This window comes from Pistacia vera, unplaced genomic scaffold, assembly GCF_008641045.1.
Source record: "Pistacia vera cultivar Batoury unplaced genomic scaffold, PisVer_v2 Contig317, whole genome shotgun sequence".
In the NCBI taxonomy this organism is placed as follows: domain Eukaryota; kingdom Viridiplantae; phylum Streptophyta; class Magnoliopsida; order Sapindales; family Anacardiaceae; genus Pistacia; species Pistacia vera.
Window position 1 is genome coordinate 1663419 of NW_022196132.1, and position 20855 is coordinate 1684273.

At 37.1% G+C, this 20855-nt stretch overlaps 2 protein-coding genes across 2 annotated transcripts; both read right to left on the reverse strand.

Moving 5' to 3' along the window:
• Window positions 1-304: 304 nt before the first annotated feature.
• On the reverse strand, window positions 305-8144 carry LOC116136597 (protein PHOTOPERIOD-INDEPENDENT EARLY FLOWERING 1-like). Its single transcript, XM_031422269.1, has 8 exons — window positions 8080-8144; window positions 7860-7922; window positions 4686-7770; window positions 4157-4221; window positions 4006-4076; window positions 2769-3525; window positions 1593-2107; window positions 305-1215 (listed from the first exon to the last, which is right to left on the reverse strand). Exons 3-8 carry the CDS (start codon window positions 7651-7653, stop codon window positions 768-770), a joined length of 4824 nt encoding a protein of 1607 aa, XP_031278129.1. The 5' UTR covers window positions 7654-7770; window positions 7860-7922; window positions 8080-8144; the 3' UTR covers window positions 305-767.
• LOC116136593 (protein PHOTOPERIOD-INDEPENDENT EARLY FLOWERING 1-like) lies at window positions 7671-20469 on the reverse strand. Its single transcript, XM_031422265.1, has 20 exons — window positions 20233-20469; window positions 17068-17168; window positions 16526-16606; window positions 16275-16382; window positions 15951-16031; window positions 15781-15869; window positions 15523-15659; window positions 15365-15426; window positions 14622-14757; window positions 14384-14458; window positions 14240-14301; window positions 14021-14155; window positions 13580-13618; window positions 12607-12675; window positions 12387-12449; window positions 9213-12297; window positions 8358-8452; window positions 8080-8148; window positions 7870-7922; window positions 7671-7770 (listed from the first exon to the last, which is right to left on the reverse strand). Exons 2-20 carry the CDS (start codon window positions 17125-17127, stop codon window positions 7671-7673), a joined length of 4599 nt encoding a protein of 1532 aa, XP_031278125.1. The 5' UTR covers window positions 17128-17168; window positions 20233-20469.
• Window positions 20470-20855: the final 386 nt, after the last annotated feature.

Here is a 20855-nt window from a genome sequence, read left to right on the forward strand (position 1 = left end):
GGTATTTTCATAATACACTAAAAATTAAGGAATTAATTGACAATTTTTTAAAACTATTTTTATTGTTGACAAATTGGACTGATTGACCCATTACCTGATCACCTTGCCAGGTCTCACAAAGGGTCGGATTTTTAAAAAATGCTTTGTGGGACTCGAACTGGTTTACAAGCAATATCTTTGGGAGTTGTAGTTCATGTGTACTTCTTAATCTCGTGTTATTTATTTTAATTTCAAGGTAATAATATCATCAAAACTGGAAGATTGATGCTTAATAGATGAAAAGAAAACTAAACGTTAAGAGAGGGAAATGAAAAAGGAAATATAAATTAATGACTAATTTTGCCTAATCTACCTCCTTTCTATTAAGGGAAATGTGCCAAAATCCCTATTTTCAGTGACTACCCAGTAAAAAAATTAGCACAAATTTCCCAACAATGAATTAAATACAAAATTTTGGTGTGACAGATTTGTATTCTCTAAGCTAAGATTCTAATGCAACCGCTAACCCACCACATCCTCCATGCATAACAGTAACTGTCGACTCTCAGCTAGGTGCAAACAGGCAAACCTGCCAAACAATGCTCTCTCTCAGAGTCTTAATTGGCATCCAATCCATCCATATGTACCCCGAGAGCACGGTTGTAATGCCCAAGTCAGGCAATTCATCAACCCGACTCAGTCACTGAGAGAATCTCCGTCCTTGGTCTACAACAACTGTTAGAGGATTAACCCAGAACATCGCACAGAGTTCAGGTTCTCAGATTAGTCTAGCCAATGTCAGTGTACTCCGGCAATATTGAACAGTCTTCGAGGCCCGAGAGAAGGTCAGGGTAATAGTCATGAGACACCATTTCCAAACTTTCCATTTCCAGTGAAAACTCCTTGTCCATGCAGGAAAGGATATTACCGTCTGGTGCATAATCTGACCAGCTCTCTTGAATGATTGCTGGGGTCAAATCAAACCTTAAATTGGGATCTTTTGTGGTGACAGGTGGAGTTGGCTGGAATCCTGGCTCAAGAAGGAACTGTCGTATATCGCCATGCTCTATTGAGGTCTTTTTGAGTTTTGATTTTGGAGGCTTGGTTGAATCGGAGGAGAGTTTGTGCTTTCCCAAGGATGGCAACTTTGGGACTGATCGCAACCTGGCATCATTTGCTGGGAAAGCAGATGAAGCCCAACTGACGCTATCTTCAGAACAAGCTCTCGCAGCATCCCTGATAAATAAATAAATAAAAAGTCTAAAAGAGTCAATAAAATCTATAAATATAATCCAAGCATCGATTTTGCATCAAAGTAATTAACTCTATGTGTTCATATCCATTTCTCTCCACATTAAGCTTTTCAGTTTAATATTATATTAACATGATATCAGCAACTTAACTTCGGCTTATGTTTAAATCCACGTGTATGTCTCTGCTTTCTATGCGAGGACAATCCTCAGACTTAAATACTCTTGTATTTTTCCTTGAACTTGATATTTTAGGATTCAGCAAAGTTTGAACAGAACTTGAGGATTTTTACTTATATATGTTTCTAAACACTAGGCCTTTCTGATATTATGCTGCTAAGATATGAAACAGATTGCCCATACCTGAATCTGCTTTCGGCCACATCTTGTGTAACTTTAAGATGGTTATCTTCTCCAGCAACCTTGTTTACCGATGACTGAGAGTCTGAGCCATATACTGATAAATCTATAGCAGGTGGGAATGGAGTCATGGAGTCATTCAACTCCCTAGGGAATTCCAGCGTAACGTCCAACTGTTCTGTGATGACTCGACTATCTTCCCTTGGACCAGAAAGGGAAACTCTGTCTTCCTTTGAGCTACAGCTGGCCTCATTAAGAGCCGCAAATAAAAGCTTGCAATTCTGTCCTAAATTAATGAATTTTATCCTTTGTGCTGGTGGTTCCTTAGTATGGTTGAAAGGACTAAAAAACCTTCCACCAAAGTAAAAACCATTACGGGATAATGGGAGGTTTTGTCGACCTTGAGTGCGAGACTTGACCCTCCAGACAGACGAAAGAAGCGCAGTGAAGTGCTTTTGAAGGAGTAACTCATTATCAGTCTGTTCGGCAGCAACATTTAACAGCATTCTAATATTATCCTGCCACAGTGGAAAATTGATGAGCAAGGTTTTCCATTTCATTAATTAACTGTTGAGGACCTACAAATTTTCTTCCCAAGCTTCATCTATCATTGTGTAATAATATTCAGTAACATTTATTGGAACATTCATTAGCAAACAGGCAACATCTATGAGCTACTACAGCAGTGTGCCTATATTCAAAGCAGTATAATCACTAGAAAACTTTGAAATAGTCAGCAAAATTCTTTTACATCTTAATATAGCTTACGTTAACCGAAACAAAGAGATTGATTGAGAGGCTAAAACAATGAATTCAAATACTCTCTACTTTCTTGCGAACAAGTACTCTGGGCATGCCTTCATAATAAGCCATGTTTCCCTCAGCACCTGTAACGTAAATATTGGACCAAGAACTGACAGAGGTCCAAATTTATATTTTTATCTCAAGCACAACTAGAGAGTTCAGATTCATCATGTACCACTCCAGAGTGATTGAGATATCAGGGGCTTTCCAACATAATGGAGTTAACATGCACAATATCTCAGTTATCAATGTCAAAAAAATTAAATGACTTTTCCTCTCACTCATTTCATAATCTGCAACACTTTTTTCCAACTCTTTATTTTTAACTTTCCCTGAATGATTGAAGGATATAAGCCATTAACTAGACCAACATACCTCTGTTACTTTGAGAAGAGCCTTGCCAGAGCCCACGTTGCAGATCTTTTCATTAAAAGAAGTGTCCGGTGCAGACAGAATGTATCTTTGGATTAGTTCTCTAAACCGCTCACAACAATGAACAGGGTGGCGATATCGACCCCTATAAACCCCACCAGCAGTCATTCCATAGAGTGTTTCACTCACCAAGCTCCAGTGTGGGCCATATTCATGAACAACAGCACACAGTATGGCATCCTCCTGTGGCAACCAAAAATCAGGTGATGGAACACAATCTCTTGACCAAACATTACCCTTTTTTAATTTCTCTGGTTTTATCATCAAAACCCGCTTTACTGGCATGGCAGCAATGGAGATTTTTCCTCCTGTTTTGCTCCTGCTTGCAGGTTTCTGCTCAAGATCAACAGCGGCACTCTCACATGGTTTTACTTCTATAGAACTATCATGCAAATGATATCTTTCAGGATGAGCCTTTTTGAATTTCTTAGACTTCTTCTTTGAGCTCTTCTCCTTCTCTTCTTCATCATACAAAGCTAATTCAGCCTTCTTACGTTTTTTCTGTGCTATTGAAGGCGGTGACACCTCATCAGAATAACTGCCCTCCTCATCATATAAATCATCATCTATGGACATGGGTTCCACCATAGGCTCTTCTTTTACAGGTTTCAATTCAGAAGATAGGGCCCCTTTCTTGAGAGACTTGAACTTGGCTTTCTTCGGCTTCTTCTTGGTCTTCTTCGGTTTACGATCATGTGCCCTTTCATGTTAGCAAACAGAAAGTAAATTAGTTACAAAATTAAAAACCACTTGAGTATTCTAGAGAAATGTCTTTACAAACAAAACTTTCTACTTTTAGCCATGTTGTGTTTATCCATGTAAGAAAGTCCTTCGGTGTCCCCAAACTTGTACTCCATTTACTTAGTAAAAACTATTGCCCACTACCAGTTTCCATTTTGGTGTCCTTAGATAAAACAATATACAGAAATTATCTACCCAACTTAATTATTGATGTAGAGGGAACCAGTTTGGCATTTTACTGAACTTGACAATATTCTAAACCCACATACAGGATGTAATCAACACAATTCAAAGGTTGTCCAGTCAGATGCCTTATTTCCGTGTCAAAGAACACAGTCAGTATCCATGTTATAAATTCACCAATACATATTCCTACACTAAAATAGAGGAAAATTTGCCCTTAAGAATTTCTGCATAAAAAGTAGAAAAGACATCTTACTTAGACTCAAAGTTTCCATCTTCAGCATCTTCCTTCTCTTTAGCTTCCAATTCTTCCAATTCTTCCATCAACTTTAAACATAGAGCATAAAGTTAATCAGCTGAGTCAACCACATCCACAACATATGTAAAATAGAGTTTAATTTACTAACTTGATGTTGAGCCAAAGCTTCAACTTCTTGTCGGTATGCCTCAGTTGCTAAATCAGTATCCCATCCTGATAATAAACGACAACTCATAAGTTTGGCCTCAAAAGGCAGTGGCATCATGCACACCAAAATATCATGAATAAAAAAGTGAACAGCATGTCAAGATAATCATATCAATGCACACTTTCTATTATATTACACAACATAATGTTATTTCAATGCCATTCTAAATTCTAACATAAACCGGAATTACCATTTTAGCAAGGTACCTCTAAATGGTGATATGGAGGGGAAATATTGAAATAAAAGCAAAACTACATATTAAATTATTATATTCAATTTTAAATTTATAATGCTCAAAAAAAAAAAAAAAAAAAAAAAAAAAAGAAGTAAATATTTGACCGGAACTAAAATAAAAATTCAATTTGGTCATCAGGTCAAATAATATGTTTTGTGCTGTAGAACCCGAGGTTGTTGACTCTTAACACTCTGATATAACAAATGTAAGGTAATAACACACAAAAGTACTTACTTTCATATACAAACGGCTCCTCATCATCATCAATCTCAGCTTCCATTTCCTCCTTATACTTTTCTATACGATCTAGTTCCCATTCTGTCTCCTCAAATCTAACTTCAGATTCCACAGCTGTCTTGTCGATTATAGGATCCCACTGCTCCATAAAATTTATGGCATATCGATCAATTGGACGTAGCTGATTCTCGAAAGATGAAATAGCTTGTCCACTTGCTGCCGCTGCTGCCGCCATCTGTTTGACATCAGCCAGCATGTCAACATCATCTTCTTTCTCAGCAAAAGCAAGAGCTCCCTCCTCATTTGGATTGGTGCCTTTTAACATCATCCCATTATCATTGTTTGAAGTACTCATCAAGCCACTCTGATCAGCAGGCTCCTCAGATTTCACATTGTCTTCATTTACAAGCTCATCATCTTCAAGTCTCCCAATGGCTTCTTCCGTGAACTCTTGGTTATCAACAGCCTCTTCCTGTTCAACTCTCTTTAATGCCATGTAATCTGCTTCATCTTCTACACATTTCAAAGCAGCTTCCACTTCAGCATTAGACACAGAAACCTCAATTCCACTGTTGTTATGTTTCTCCTTCTGCATATTTTTAACGGGAAGCGTTCTATGACCAGAAAACAACTCCATAGGATCAAGCTTCTTGAAAAATTCAGTGTTGTATCCTCCACTCTGAATTACTAGATCATCAAGAGCACGTTTCTGATTTGCTTTTTTCAAGATGTTCTCTTCAATAGTGCTCTGACTAATTAACCGGTAGATATGTACTTCACGTGTCTGTCCTATCCGGTGGCAGCGATCTTGAGCTTGCTGATCCATAGCAGGATTCCAGTCACTATCATAGAAGATAACTGTATCTGCCCCAACTAGGTTGATCCCAACACCTCCACTACGGGTTGACAAAATGAAAAGAAATATTTTAGGATTTGTGTTAAACCGCTGCATTAATGTTTGCCTCTCCTCTGGTTGAGTTGATCCATCCAAACGCATGTACGTGTAACCATATAAATTTATGAAAGCCTCCAAAATATCGAGCATCTTTGTCATCTGTGTGAATATTAATGCTCGATGACCTTCAGATTTTAATTTCCTGAGCAAAATTGCAAGCTCTTGCAACTTACCACAGTCAAATTGTATCAGTCGCCTGTCTGGAAAATATACCTGCTTCCTGACAATTGCCGGTCTAATAGGAGAAAGAAGAGGCAACAAAACTTCAGAACATTTTTTCTTATAAGTTGGGTGCAGAAACACAGGAGCTCCACTTTTACTGCACCAACAAGCCGGTGCAGGGGCGCGAGCTGATGGGATTGCAAACATGAAACTTTCAACCAGATCAATCATGTTCTGAAACCGTTCAACTGGTGAGAGGACAATATCAGCAAGTTTAGAGGAGTACAAGTAGGACATACGATCAGTCTTTTGATGAAGAGCATCACAAACAGGATATTTTACAGTTAGAAGTTCCCTCAGAGTTGTTGAGTATACAGGTTTTTTCTGGCACCTCAACGAATTCCACCAAGCAATAGATGCTGCTCGGTCCTTAGCTTCCCTCAATCTCTCCTCCAATATTTTCTTCCGAATCTCTTCCAAAATATTTGTCCCATTTAACTTCTTATGTTTAGAGAATGGCCCAATTTCTTCTAGGCTACGCAGGTCAACACGCTCTTTAATCAAGGCCGGTGGGGTAGCAATAGCATTTACTTCATCACTCTCCCATGAAGTCATGCTAAAATCATGATGAGTAAACAAAAGTCCCAAACCCTTCAGGTCTACAGTAGAAAATAGACCAGGTGAAAGCATCGAACAAACAGAAGAACTCAACTGGATATCAATACCATTCATATCAAAAGAACTTACAATTGGTCGGCCCTCAAATAAGTCAGGATGGTTGCAGACTTTTCGAAGTTGCATTATGACACTAATCATCCCAAAAAAATTGGAGCTTGCAAGGGTGGCCTGGGTCTCTGAGCTAGCAATGAAGTCTTCATACAAATTACGCTGCCGCCTTGACAGTCTACAATATATGACATGCTCATGTTTCATAGGCAATTGCTTCTCAACATCCCTTTTCAATCGACGGAGTATGAATGGCCGAAGAACATTATGCAGGCGATCTACAACTTCTTTGTTCACTTTTTCTTGACCCTCTACCATCCCTGATATCGGATTACTGAACCAATCCTTGAATTCCTGATGAGACTGAAAGATGTGGGGCATTAAGAAATGCATTAATGACCAGAGTTCCATGAGATCATTCTGCAAGGGGGTACCAGTTAACAAAATACGCCTTTTAGAATTGAAGTTTAAAAGAGTTTGCCATCTTTGAGACTTCCAGTTTTTTATCAAATGAGCTTCATCCAAAATCAAGTATTTCCACTTCTTCCGCTTGAAGGCTTTAGAATCCTGTATAACAAGTCTGTAAGTTGTGATGCACACATGAAAGGAGTTAGGTTTCATCCAACCTTGCCTCTTAAATTTGCGTTCTTTTGCACTGCCAAAGTATGTCAGAATTTTAAAGGCAGGACACCATTTAAGAAACTCAGTTTCCCAGTTAAGCATGACACTAGTTGGAACCACAATCAGATGTGGACCCCATATGCCCTTTTCGCATGCCAGGTGTGCAAGCAGAGAAATAGTCATGATTGTCTTTCCCAGTCCCATTTCATCAGCTAGAATTCCATTTAATCTTTTCTCATACATGGTAACAAGCCAATCCAAGCCAATATGCTGATACTCACGAAGAGAATGCTTGAGAAGAAAAGGGAACTTTGTACGCACTTTGGTAGTAGAGAATGTAATTCCTGTTGGCTGAGCTGATCTTGCTGCCGCAGCAGCATCAGCAATTCTATCCTCATTCTCTCTTCCTTCTTCTGATTTTGTCTTTGATCCTGCTTCTTGCTCTTCCGTAAGGGGATGATGAACCGTTTGGCTTTCACCAGGATCAACATTTTCATCCATGGAATTATCCTGCTGATTTAATTCAATGTTTTCAAGGGCTGGAGAACCTGTGAGGTCCTCTGATAAAGCAGAGGCATAATCAGATTCATCCTCTGAAATTTCATCATTGTTGAATTCCTATAAAAAGATGTAAATGATACAACAAAAAATGAGTATTTGATGTGAACCACACCCAAATTAAAAGCAGAAACAATCCTGTAACATACCTTTCTATACCTTGCTAGCAATTCCTCCACTGGAATCTCACTCTCCTTTTGCAGTAATGCAATCTGACAAATAGCCACCTCATTTAGAGGAACTAAACTACAAATAAAAGCAAAAGTAGGGGAAAGAATTTACAAGTGCATATACAGAGAGAGAAACCTATTTGACGGAAGAGTCTGTAGATGGATTGTAAAGAACATGATATGTCCAGGAACACATTACCTCATCTACGTGATTGTTTGAATCTGCTTTTGCCAATTCCTCCTCCTCTGATAAGGTTGTCTCATCATCCTAAACATTTAAGCAAAAACAGGAATAAGCATAGCCACAAGAAATTAGTAATAAACAATGATAAAGCACCATTTCACTTCAGCCTTTTGCCGCCTATTTCAAGTTGGAGAAAATAAATGCAGACTAATTGCCTAGCAAAGACTCTGCTAACATGTAATTGTAACTTGTAAGCACAAAATATTACATCATGGTGAATTATAAGCTGCTACTGGAGCAGAAGGAAGATGCTTCAGAACAAACTTGAAAGCACTGTCACAGAAATACTGAACTTTAATTGAGATACATGACCTAAATTGAGGCTCACCTGGTAACATTGTGAATATCAAGAGCCCTCACATAAATATTCCTAGAATTTCACCTTGGAACCATTAATTTGATAAATTACTAAAAAGTTTACAGGTTTAAATGTAACCCTCAAAAACAAGACAATAAGGAATACTTTCTATAAATAGCAAAGAAAGAGTATTCAGTTAAGAAAACCTAATTGTCTGATTAAAATGGAGGCACATCATCAGCGAAGCTCATTAACTGATACCGCTACAACCAGAGCTTAATGGCATACAATTCATATAGCTCTAAAAAGGCTAAGTTGAGTTGAGGTTTTAGTTATAAAATTTACATACTCGCAGAAATTTATTAATCCTCACAAGACCCAAACACGTAATGATGTACTATAGCTTGTTCACTTCTTTGTAGAACTTTCTTGACTATATATAAGGTTTCTTGAGTTTCTTATCCAAAAAATTAATCATCACACCCTAAATTCTAACATAAACCGGAATTACCATTTTAGCAAGGTACCTCTAAATGGTGATATGGAGGGGAAATATTGAAATAAAAGCAAAACTACATATTAAATTATTATATTCAATTTTAAATTTATAATGCTCAAAAAAAAAAAAAAAAAAAAAAAAAAAAGAAGTAAATATTTGACCGGAACTAAAATAAAAATTCAATTTGGTCATCAGGTCAAATAATATGTTTTGTGCTGTAGAACCCGAGGTTGTTGACTCTTAACACTCTGATATAACAAATGTAAGGTAATAACACACAAAAGTACTTACTTTCATATACAAACGGCTCCTCATCATCATCAATCTCAGCTTCCATTTCCTCCTTATACTTCTCTATACGATCTAGTTCCCATTCTGTCTCCTCAAATCTAACTTCAGATTCCACAGCTGTCTTGTCGATTATAGGATCCCACTGCTCCATAAAATTTATGGCATATCGATCAATTGGACGTAGCTGATTCTCGAAAGATGAAATAGCTTGTCCACTTGCTGCCGCTGCTGCCGCCATCTGTTTGACATCAGCCAGCATGTCAACATCTTCTTCTTTCTCGGCAAAAGCAAGAGCTCTCTCCTCATTTGGATTGGTGCCTTTTAACATCATCCCATTATCATTGTTTGAAATATTCATCAAGCCACTCTGATCAGCAGGCTCCTCAGATTTCACATTGTCTTCATTTACAAGCTCATCATCTTCAAGTCTCCCAATGGCTTCTTCCGTGAACTCTTGGTTATCAACAGCCTCTTCCTGTTCAACTCTCTTTAATGCCATGTAATCTGCTTCATCTTCTACACATTTCAAAGCAGCTTCCACTTCAGCATTAGACACAGAAACCTCAATTCCACTGTTGTTATGTTTCTCCTTCTGCATATTTTTAACGGGAAGCGTTCTATGACCAGAAAACAACTCCATAGGATCAAGCTTCTTGAAAAATTCAGTGTTGTATCCTCCACTCTGAATTACTAGATCATCAAGAGCACGTTTCTGATTTGCTTTTTTCAAGATGTTCTCTTCAATAGTGCTCTGACTAATTAACCGGTAGATATGTACTTCACGTGTCTGTCCTATCCGGTGGCAGCGATCTTGAGCTTGCTGATCCATAGCAGGATTCCAGTCACTATCATAGAAGATAACTGTATCTGCCCCAACAAGGTTGATCCCAACACCTCCACTACGGGTTGACAAAATGAAAAGAAATATTTTAGGATTTGTGTTAAACCGCTGCATTAATGTTTGCCTCTCCTCTGGTTGAGTTGATCCATCCAAACGCATGTACGTGTAACCATATAAATTTATGAAAGCCTCCAAAATATCGAGCATCTTTGTCATCTGTGTGAATATTAATGCTCGATGACCTTCAGATTTTAATTTCCTGAGCAAAATTGCAAGCTCTTGCAACTTACCACAGTCAAATTGTATCAGTCGCCTGTCTGGAAAATATACCTGCTTCCTGACAATTGCCGGTCTAATAGGAGAAAGAAGAGGCAACAAAACTTCAGAACATTTTTTCTTATAAGTTGGGTGCAGAAACACAGGAGCTCCACTTTTACTGCACCAACAAGCCGGTGCAGGGGCGCGAGCTGATGGGATTGCAAACATGAAACTTTCAACCAGATCAATCATGTTCTGAAACCGTTCAACTGGTGAGAGGACAATATCAGCAAGTTTAGAGGAGTACAAGTAGGACATACGATCAGTCTTTTGATGAAGAGCATCACAAACAGGATATTTTACAGTTAGAAGTTCCCTCAGAGTTGTTGAGTATACAGGTTTTTTCTGGCACCTCAACGAATTCCACCAAGCAATAGATGCTGCTCGGTCCTTAGCTTCCCTCAATCTCTCCTCCAATATTTTCTTCCGAATCTCTTCCAAAATATTTGTCCCATTTAACTTCTTATGTTTAGAGAATGGCCCAATTTCTTCTAGGCTACGCAGGTCAACACGCTCTTTAATCAAGGCCGGTGGGGTAGCAATAGCATTTACTTCATCACTCTCCCATGAAGTCATGCTAAAATCATGATGAGTAAACAAAAGTCCCAAACCCTTCAGGTCTACAGTAGAAAATAGACCAGGTGAAAGCATCGAACAAACAGAAGAACTCAACTGGATATCAATACCATTCATATCAAAAGAACTTACAATTGGTCGGCCCTCAAATAAGTCAGGATGGTTGCAGACTTTTCGAAGTTGCATTATGACACTAATCATCCCAAAAAAATTGGAGCTTGCAAGGGTGGCCTGGGTCTCTGAGCTAGCAATGAAGTCTTCATACAAATTACGCTGCCGCCTTGACAGTCTACAATATATGACATGCTCATGTTTCATAGGCAATTGCTTCTCAACATCCCTTTTCAATCGACGGAGTATGAATGGCCGAAGAACATTATGCAGGCGATCTACAACTTCTTTGTTCACTTTTTCTTGACCCTCTACCATCCCTGATATCGGATTACTGAACCAATCCTTGAATTCCTGATGAGACTGAAAGATGTGGGGCATTAAGAAATGCATTAATGACCAGAGTTCCATGAGATCATTCTGCAAGGGGGTACCAGTTAACAAAATACGCCTTTTAGAATTGAAGTTTAAAAGAGTTTGCCATCTTTGAGACTTCCAGTTTTTTATCAAATGAGCTTCATCCAAAATCAAGTATTTCCACTTCTTCCGCTTGAAGGCTTTAGAATCCTGTATAACAAGTCTGTAAGTTGTGATGCACACATGAAAGGAGTTAGGTTTCATCCAACCTTGCCTCTTAAATTTGCGTTCTTTTGCACTGCCAAAGTATGTCAGAATTTTAAAGGCAGGACACCATTTAAGAAACTCAGTTTCCCAGTTAAGCATGACACTAGTTGGAACCACAATCAGATGTGGACCCCATATGCCCTTTTCGCATGCCAGGTGTGCAAGCAGAGAAATAGTCATGATTGTCTTTCCCAGTCCCATTTCATCAGCTAGAATTCCATTTAATCTTTTCTCATACATGGTAACAAGCCAATCCAAGCCAATATGCTGATACTCACGAAGAGAATGCTTGAGAAGAAAAGGGAACTTTGTACGCACTTTGGTAGTAGAGAATGTAATTCCTGTTGGCTGAGCTGATCTTGCTGCCGCAGCAGCATCAGCAATTCTATCCTCATTCTCTCTTCCTTCTTCTGATTTTGTCTTTGATCCTGCTTCTTGCTCTTCCGTAAGGGGATGATGAACCGTTTGGCTTTCACCAGGATCAACATTTTCATCCATGGAATTATCCTGCTGATTTAATTCAATGTTTTCAAGGGCTGGAGAACCTGTGAGGTCCTCTGATAAAGCAGAGGCATAATCAGATTCATCCTCTGAAATTTCATCATTGTTGAATTCCTATAAAAAGATGTAAATGATACAACAAAAAATGAGTATTTGATGTGAACCACACCCAAATTAAAAGCAGAAACAATCCTGTAACATACCTTTCTATACCTTGCTAGCAATTCCTCCACTGGAATCTCACTCTCCTTTTGCAGTAATGCAATCTGACAAATAGCCACCTCATTTAGAGGAACTAAACTACAAATAAAAGCAAAAGTAGGGGAAAGAATTTACAAGTGCATATACAGAGAGAGAAACCTATTTGACGGAAGAGTCTGTAGATGGATTGTAAAGAACATGATATGTCCAGGAACACATTACCTCATCTACGTGATTGTTTGAATCTGCTTTTGCCAATTCCTCCTCCTCTGATAAGGTTGTCTCATCATCCTAAACATTTAAGCAAAAACAGTAATAAGCATAGCCACAAGAAATTAGTAATAAACAATGATAAAGCACCATTTCACTTCAGCATTTTGCCGCCTATTTCTAGTTGGAGAAAATAAATGCAGACTAATTGCCTAGCAAAGACTCTGCTAACATGTAATTGTAACTTGTAAGCACAAAATATTACATCATGGTGAATTATAAGCTGCTACTGGAGCAGAAGGAAGATGCTTCAGAACAAACTTGAAAGCACTGTCACAGAAATACTGAACTTTAATTGAGATACATGACCTAAATTGAGGCTCACCTGGTAACATTGTGAATATCAAGAGCCCTCACATAAATATTCCTAGAATTTCACCTTGGAACCATTAATTTGATAAATTACTAAAAAGTTTACAGGTTTAAATGTAACCCTCAAAAACAAGACAATAAGGAATACTTTCTATAAATAGCAAAGAAAGAGTATTCAGTTAAGAAAACCTAATTGTCTGATTAAAATGGAGGCATATCATCAGCGAAGCTCATTAACTGATACCGCTACAACCAGAGCTTAATGGCATGCAATTCATGTAGCTGTAAAAAGGCTCAGTTGAGTTGAGGTTTTAGTTATATAATTTACATACTCGCAGAAATTTATTAATCCTCACAAGACCCAAACACGTAATGATGTACTATAGCTTGTTCACTTCTTTGTAAAACTTTCTTGACTCTATATAAGGTTTCTTGAGTTTCTTATCCAAAAAATTAATCATCACAAAGCAAGTCAGTAGGTAAATGAAAAACCACTTACAATAATATAATATACCGTAAAAATCTAAAGAAGTTGCCTTCTCTAAAACAGAGTAACTGAAAATGGCACTAATACAAGGCAATAAGAAAGCAAACATACCACCGCAATACATACCTTGTCTTCTCCAGTAGCAAGAACAAAATCACCATCTTCCTAAATAAGTTGAGACAAGTTAGCGGAGTATCTAACAAATTTTTTACACTGTAATCATAATACATAAGAACAACAATAATAATAGAAATGAAACACAACACTAATTCTGAGTATCTAACAATTTTTTTACACTGTAATCATAATAACATAAGAACAACAATAATAATAGAAATGAAACACAACACTAAGTGTTATCACATAGATCACAACTTCTCAATGCCATTGTCATCATATTAGTTAAACACATGCCAGATGCACAAAGAGCTGCAGCACGAAGTATTAAGGCAACGAGGACCATTTGCTTTCAGATACGTTGGTCAATATTCCCTTGTAAAATCTTCTTAGGAAAAGAAAATAATACAAAAATAGAGAGATAAGATATTTAGAAACTTAAAGATTCACCTGTTCATCAGTAAAATCGTAAATCACATGCTTTTGGGCAGAGACCCCAGAGTTATCTGATGAATTTTTCAATTTAGAAGTCTCAATATCTGACAAATGGTTTTCTGATATGGACAAGCCACCATTACTTTCATCCTGTAATCAGATAATAAATATCATCTTGAGTCCTGAACTTGCTTTGCAAGCCAACAACAGCAACCATAAACACATACAACTTACACAACGACGAACAAGATAGCTGCTTGAGTCAGTCTTACTTTCAGAAGGATCATTTCCACTGCCTGCAAAAGATGTAAGCCTCCAACATTTCAGGTGCATACACGTACCTCACCCAAATAATTTAAATCTTTAGCAGGTTCTTACCCTTGTCATGATCTTCTTCCACCGTAGTTGGCTTAGCTTCATCTACACACATCTCAGAACTACTATCTCTGCTAACTGAAAACAATTATGTTGATAAAATTACTTACAAGATACGGCTAAGAGATAAAGGAAATCCAACTTGCTATCAAAACAAAATAAGCATAACTTTAAGGGAGGGACAAACGAGCCATTCCAAGCCAAAAAAAAAAAAAAAAGGTAGAATCGTAACAGTATTCACCTTTATCCATGGCATAACGTTTAAGCAACTCCTCAAGCGGAATATCTGTTTCATTTTGTAAGGCTTCCAACTCTTCTTTCCTTTCTTCTTTAGTTATAAGAGCCTCGTCTTCCTCAATAGTGTGCTCATCATCTTCCTAAAACAACATCAGAGAACATAATTTTTTTTTTGGCTAGGAGAAGAGATTGAAATTGTAGCTTTAAACTTTGCAACCTTAGGTCTAAAGGGTTTGAGTCAATCTCGGAAAAAACTGCCTAACTATCAGCAAAATGGTTGTGTCATTCTTGAAATCTTAAATGATCATACATCTTCCCATCAACTATTTAATCCATCGACATTTCTCAATTAAAAGGAATTGTTTCCCAGAAAAAAGTATGCCCATCTTCAGATCCTCATGAAAAAAGGCTACATCATGTCAATTCAGTCATATCTTTCTTTCAAAACAACATTTCCATATTGTATTATGAAGTTCTTTAAAAATTTAGAAGCAGAAAAAAATTCAAGAGAGCATCCACCTATATCTGACAAATTATGTGGACATAAAAGCAAAATAAAACAAACTTGCAAATTCAATATCTGGGTTCATGGAAATAAACAAGGAAAATCCATGGCAGAGGCAGAGACTTTTTACGCCAATTATGCATATTGTATTCCTAGATTACTAGGTAAAGGTCAATAACTTATGCAACAGCAGAAAAATACTTAAAAGTAACACCAAAGAGAGAAAGAAAAGTAGAACGCACTGATTCATCTTCAGATTGCACATCAAAATCTTCGTCAACGTCTGCAACATCAGACACAGGCTCTGTAAAAATGTGTTAGGAAGAAATTGTAAAAGAGATAACACGCAATTTTTGCAAGTTAACCAATTAATATTGATTAATTACAGAATTATCCTTACCAACATTAAATTCTGAGATTTCTTCAGCATTGTTTTCATCTGCTTCCTTATATTGAATACTCAGATGTTCCTGCACAGCAGATTGTTGCACTGGTTTGTGCGAGTCCACTAGATTTTCTGCTAACATTGTTGAGTACCTAAAAGAACACAAAACTCAGTGCAGTTTCCTTAAACAGACGTTACCTATTCCAAGAATATGTACCTAATCTGGATGCAAGACAAATACGTATATCCAATTTTTTTGAGGAAACGTTCTACCTCTCAGTTTGCCCTAAAAGAAACTCAAGTTGTTTATCAAGCGCTTTTTTCTTTATCTCATCAAGCTCCATCTGATGCTTGTAAAGCACCTAGAATTATAAGGTCTCAGGGAGATCAGAAAAGAGAAATCATATATTTAAAAGTAAATCATCTTATATAGGAGAACTTACCAGCTTCTCGATCTTTATCCAGAATTTCTTCACATCCTTCGAAATGTTGAGAGCAACTTTCCGCAACCGTTGCTCTTCTTCCTAATCATAATAGTAAAGCTAAATTTAACAACATTCAGAGTTAAACAAAAATAACTTGAAGAAAACAAATCTAGCTTTCCCTGATCTACCAGTACTAAACATCAATCTTTCTTTCAAGAGTAAAAACATCATTCTTTTTGTTAGGAGTACAAAAAATACTCCTTACAATGAGAAAGATTCATGTCCTCCATTTGGTAATTTGACGGAAAAAAATTTCAAATTCAAGAAGGAAAAAGGCAGAACCTTCAATTTCTTTTCTCCTCTGGAGGCCTGATCCACCATGCCCTTGCTTGCTTTCAAGGCCACCTTCTTTGCCTGAGCCAATTTCCATTTTCTCTCAGACTCAAAGTCCTGCATATAAATATTTCATTTTACCATTGAAAGAATATATATATATATATACACATATCAAATGACATGGAGCACATTATCAGAAAGCAAAATTAAAAATATTGTATGTCGAAAAAGACCAATCTTAAAAGTATAATAGTCACCTTGGATAACCAGACCATTTCTTCTAGAACATGATCCCAGTGAGTTTTAGGGCGACGAGGTTCCCTGGGCGCTTCAAGTGCCTAAAACCGAGTTACCATGAAAGAATCAATTGTTGAGGAGCATGAAATGGTAACTCTCCTTTTTATTGATAAAACAGTATAGCATCATAAGCATCATCACAATTTTTTTTTGGGGGGAACTTATCTCAAGGAAACAGTTGATATATGGAACTTAAAATTAGATGCCTACTGATTGAACCAAAAAGAGTGTCAATCCTATATATATATAAAAAAAAAAAAAAAAAAAGGTTCTTCAAAAAGCTCCTTCAACAAGTGAATACATACACCCTAAGATATAGAAATCATATTCCTTCACATGATATACTCATCCATGATGGACTATAAAATATATACCCAGAACACATAAAGTAAGGGCATCACTAGGATCAACAAATACCGGCAAAAATACTATTTTCTATTCACATAAAAATCATCAAAGGAAGCACAGATGGATCATAAGCAGTAAAATTGAAGATACTAACCTTTTGGCGCCTAGCTCTTGTCTCATGATCAAGCTTAGACCTGGGACCTTTTGACGCCATTATTTTCTTGTGATCCTTATATCATGATGGAAAAAAGGAATCTGCACATAATCAAATGATTTTTTTCAATGAAAAGGACAGAGAACAAAAGAGGAAGAAAACATTGACATTAATACAGCCTAGGGTTCCAATTGTCTCTGAACTTTGGAGAACCTAAAGTATGGAAGATAACAACCCATAAAGCTGAAATAAACGTCAGAAGTTGCCGCATGTTTTCATATTCATCAGCAAATTCATTGAATATACAACCACTTGCACCTACAGAAGACCTATCAGGTACTCTCATCATCTTTACATAAAATCATCAATGATGGTGGGTGGTTCATGTAAATTTGCCATATGCAGGTTTTTTAGTCTGATAAAAAGCTGTGGCCTTGGAGTCAACAGCGCACTTAGCACAAATATTTTACATAATTGGCAGAATTCATGCTAGAAAACACTCTGCCTAAAGAAAAACTGGACTTTCCTACAGCACACTAGAAGTCTTTGTTTTCATATTCATCAGCAAATTCATAGAATATACAACCAGTTGCACCAGCAGAAAACCTATCTGGTACTCTAGTCATCTTTATACAAAATCATCAATGATGGTGGGTGGATTATGTAAATTTGCAATATGCAGGTTTTTAGTCTCATAAAAACTCTGGTCTTGGAGTCGAACACATACCTAGCATAAATACTTAACATATTTAGAAGAATTCATGTCAGAGAAGACTCTGCCTATAGGAAAACTGCTAAAGCACAATAGAAGCATCTTGAAAATATAAGCTGTAAGCACCTCTTACAATACTTTTCATGACAATAACCACAAAATACAGTTTTCCATTTATAAATCACGACAAATTTACAAAGTTATATAAGTTTTCTTGAAATTATTATTGAAATATATTAAAACAAAACAAATTTTTTTATTTTTGTTTCAACGCTGAAAAAAAAAAATTCAGGATATTTAGCGAAGACATTGAATCTTATAAGAAAGAGCTCATTTTCTAAAATTACCATGGGCATCGGTTTCTTAAGATTTTATTGAGATTCCTTTGTTTTTCATCCATCTTAATTGGGAGGGTACTGCCACTTCACTTTCATTTATACAGAACGTTCTTTTAATAAAGACTGTTTCTAGTTTTTTGTAAAGGCTTCTCTTTATTATGTTCTCTGTGGACCTCTAGTTCACTTCCTATTGTCAAGCTCTATTTTCTTAGTGCAGTTTTGTTTGTTATCAGGGGGAAGAAAACAGCACTTATTTCAATTTATTGAAGGCAAGAAGGCACCAAGAAAATTGGCTCCCAACCCATAACATGCTCAACCTGGAAGAGGACTTCATTTAAGAAAACATTCAATACATATACTGGAAATTCTGTAAATATTTTATCTAACTACTAGACCTTTTTTTTCACGCAGCCTATCAGTACATCAAACGTTATCTTTTGTTAAAATTATGATCCGTCTGCTGTCTTTTTTTTTTTTTTAATTGGAGAGCAGAGTTCAGCTTTACAAGCCCCCAAATGTCAAATGAGATTTAAGGAACTCAGATGGCCCCCTCTTTTTGCCGCTGCACAGACTTGAAAGGATACTTTTTAGAGTTAAATAAACCTCATTCAAAACCCAATATGTAGGGTTCTTACTATGGCTTCAGCCAGCAAATAAGTAGCCCTTAAATTAGCCACTCAGGTGCTAGCTTTAAACACCCAATGCCTCAACCAAGGAAACTTGGAAAGCAACTGGCTGTTGTTGCCTCAAACAGACCCTTCTTTTAGGGCACTTTGAGACTGTTTGGTGAGATGCATATGGCCTAATGTTATTCCACACTGGACTTACCATTTCAGCTTTAGAGGCACTGCTTGAGCCCCTCACTTAAACTAGTACCCGTCAAAATTATTCTAATATCAGTTCTACAAAAATCACAAGCAAAACTTAAGGTGTAGACGTATGAGATGATTTCTAGTCAAGATTTTTACTTCGCAAAGACAGAGTAAGAAATAGATCTAGATTCTATGCATGACTGCATCCTTCACAGTCCGCTCATTATCACTTTACTTTGCCCCTAGAATTAAGTAACAAATCAACATTTCCCCAATTACCACCATTCTGCTGAAAAATCATTTATTTTGTAATGTTCATATCAAATTTGTCCTCAACCTATCCAGCTAGAGCACTTTGTCTTTAATTGCCATCTTCAGGCCATATCATAATGTTGGAGCCAAATACGGAGATCTTACACCAGAAGGTTTACTATCATCTTTCCTAAACAAAGTTAATATCGCTGTTAAATTTAATTTATCAAATGACCCAAAATTAGTTATAATTCCACTAGCATACAGTAAATCCTCTATATGCCGTACTAAAATGCCTAGAAATTGATTACTATGTATCTTTAAACATAAACCCACTAGAAAAGGGAACCACATACTAAAAGTCATGAAATAGAAGCTAATACATTCAAAATCAGCTAAATTTTTAGCAAGCTTAATGTAGCTTCATGCATAAAAATCCACATTCTACGTTTGGTTGTTTCTGAAGCTATTTCGACCCAATCAATAGCAAAATAGCTTGCACTTTAGATATCACTTGCTAATTTCTTTAGCACCTAGCAAACTCAACCTAAAAACTAAAGCCTCACCAAACCCTACAATCTTCAAGAATCAAGACAACACGTCTCTAACAATTCAAAATAACCCCTGAGGGTTTATCATTAGCTAACAACTTACCATTAGAAAAAGAGAAAACCCAAAGCAGTCAAGTTTGTTCTGCTTGCATGCCAAAAACACTTCCGTTTCTTTTAAAAGCAGAAACTCTCCTAATTTTCATCTCTCAAAACCAAAAAAACTACTTCCATAACAATAAATGAAAACAAAACCAAACTAAATTCATTCATAAAATTAAAAACACATAAAATAATCCCTTTCTCTTCTCCTAAAACCTAATATTTCACCTAGCATTTCTTAGACTCAACTCCACCAACCAAAACAGCGCCGTTTAAGCACCAAAAACAAACATCACTCAACATAAACAAACACAACATGCAACTTTTCATCTATTTTCCCTCACTTTCTCCCCCTTTCTGACAAACCAAACAAAAAAAACCACAAAAACCCGAAAACTAACCCGAAAAAACACCAACTCCTGCCTTCCCCTTCTCAATCCTCGAACGGCCGTCCGATCGTCGACGTGGAAATGCGAAACGAACCAGCCGCCCCGCCTCGGCGACAAAGATGGAGACCTACGGCGTAGTTTACGGTGGTTTAAGGGTTTTTCGGTCGGGTTTTGGAAAACGGGTAAGGGTCCGACGAGCGAAACTCAGATCCGAAAAACGAACGAGCGAACGAACGAAACAAGTGTGAGTTAAAGTTTCTTGTGTTTGGGGCCCTTCCTTTGGTTGTCTTGTACCTGTTTTGGGTTTGGATATGACTTGATCTAACGGATGTGATGGAGTGTGAAGGATTTGACGGCTGAGATTTCTCCGTCAAATCTGGGTGTATCTGCGCGCTTCCATTTCGCAATTTAATTATCTTTTTTGTACGGACTTTATATTAAAATAAAAAAATATTAACCGACCCTGAGGTTTGATTTTATGACAATTATCCCCTTAATGTTTCTGATATAACAGCAATTCCCCTCCCGTTAGGGAACCCTAAAGCAACCCACCACCATGGCCCCCACTTAGAGCAACAACCCACCGCCACTTAAATTAGATATACTCAAATGGGGAATCGAACATGAGACCGTAT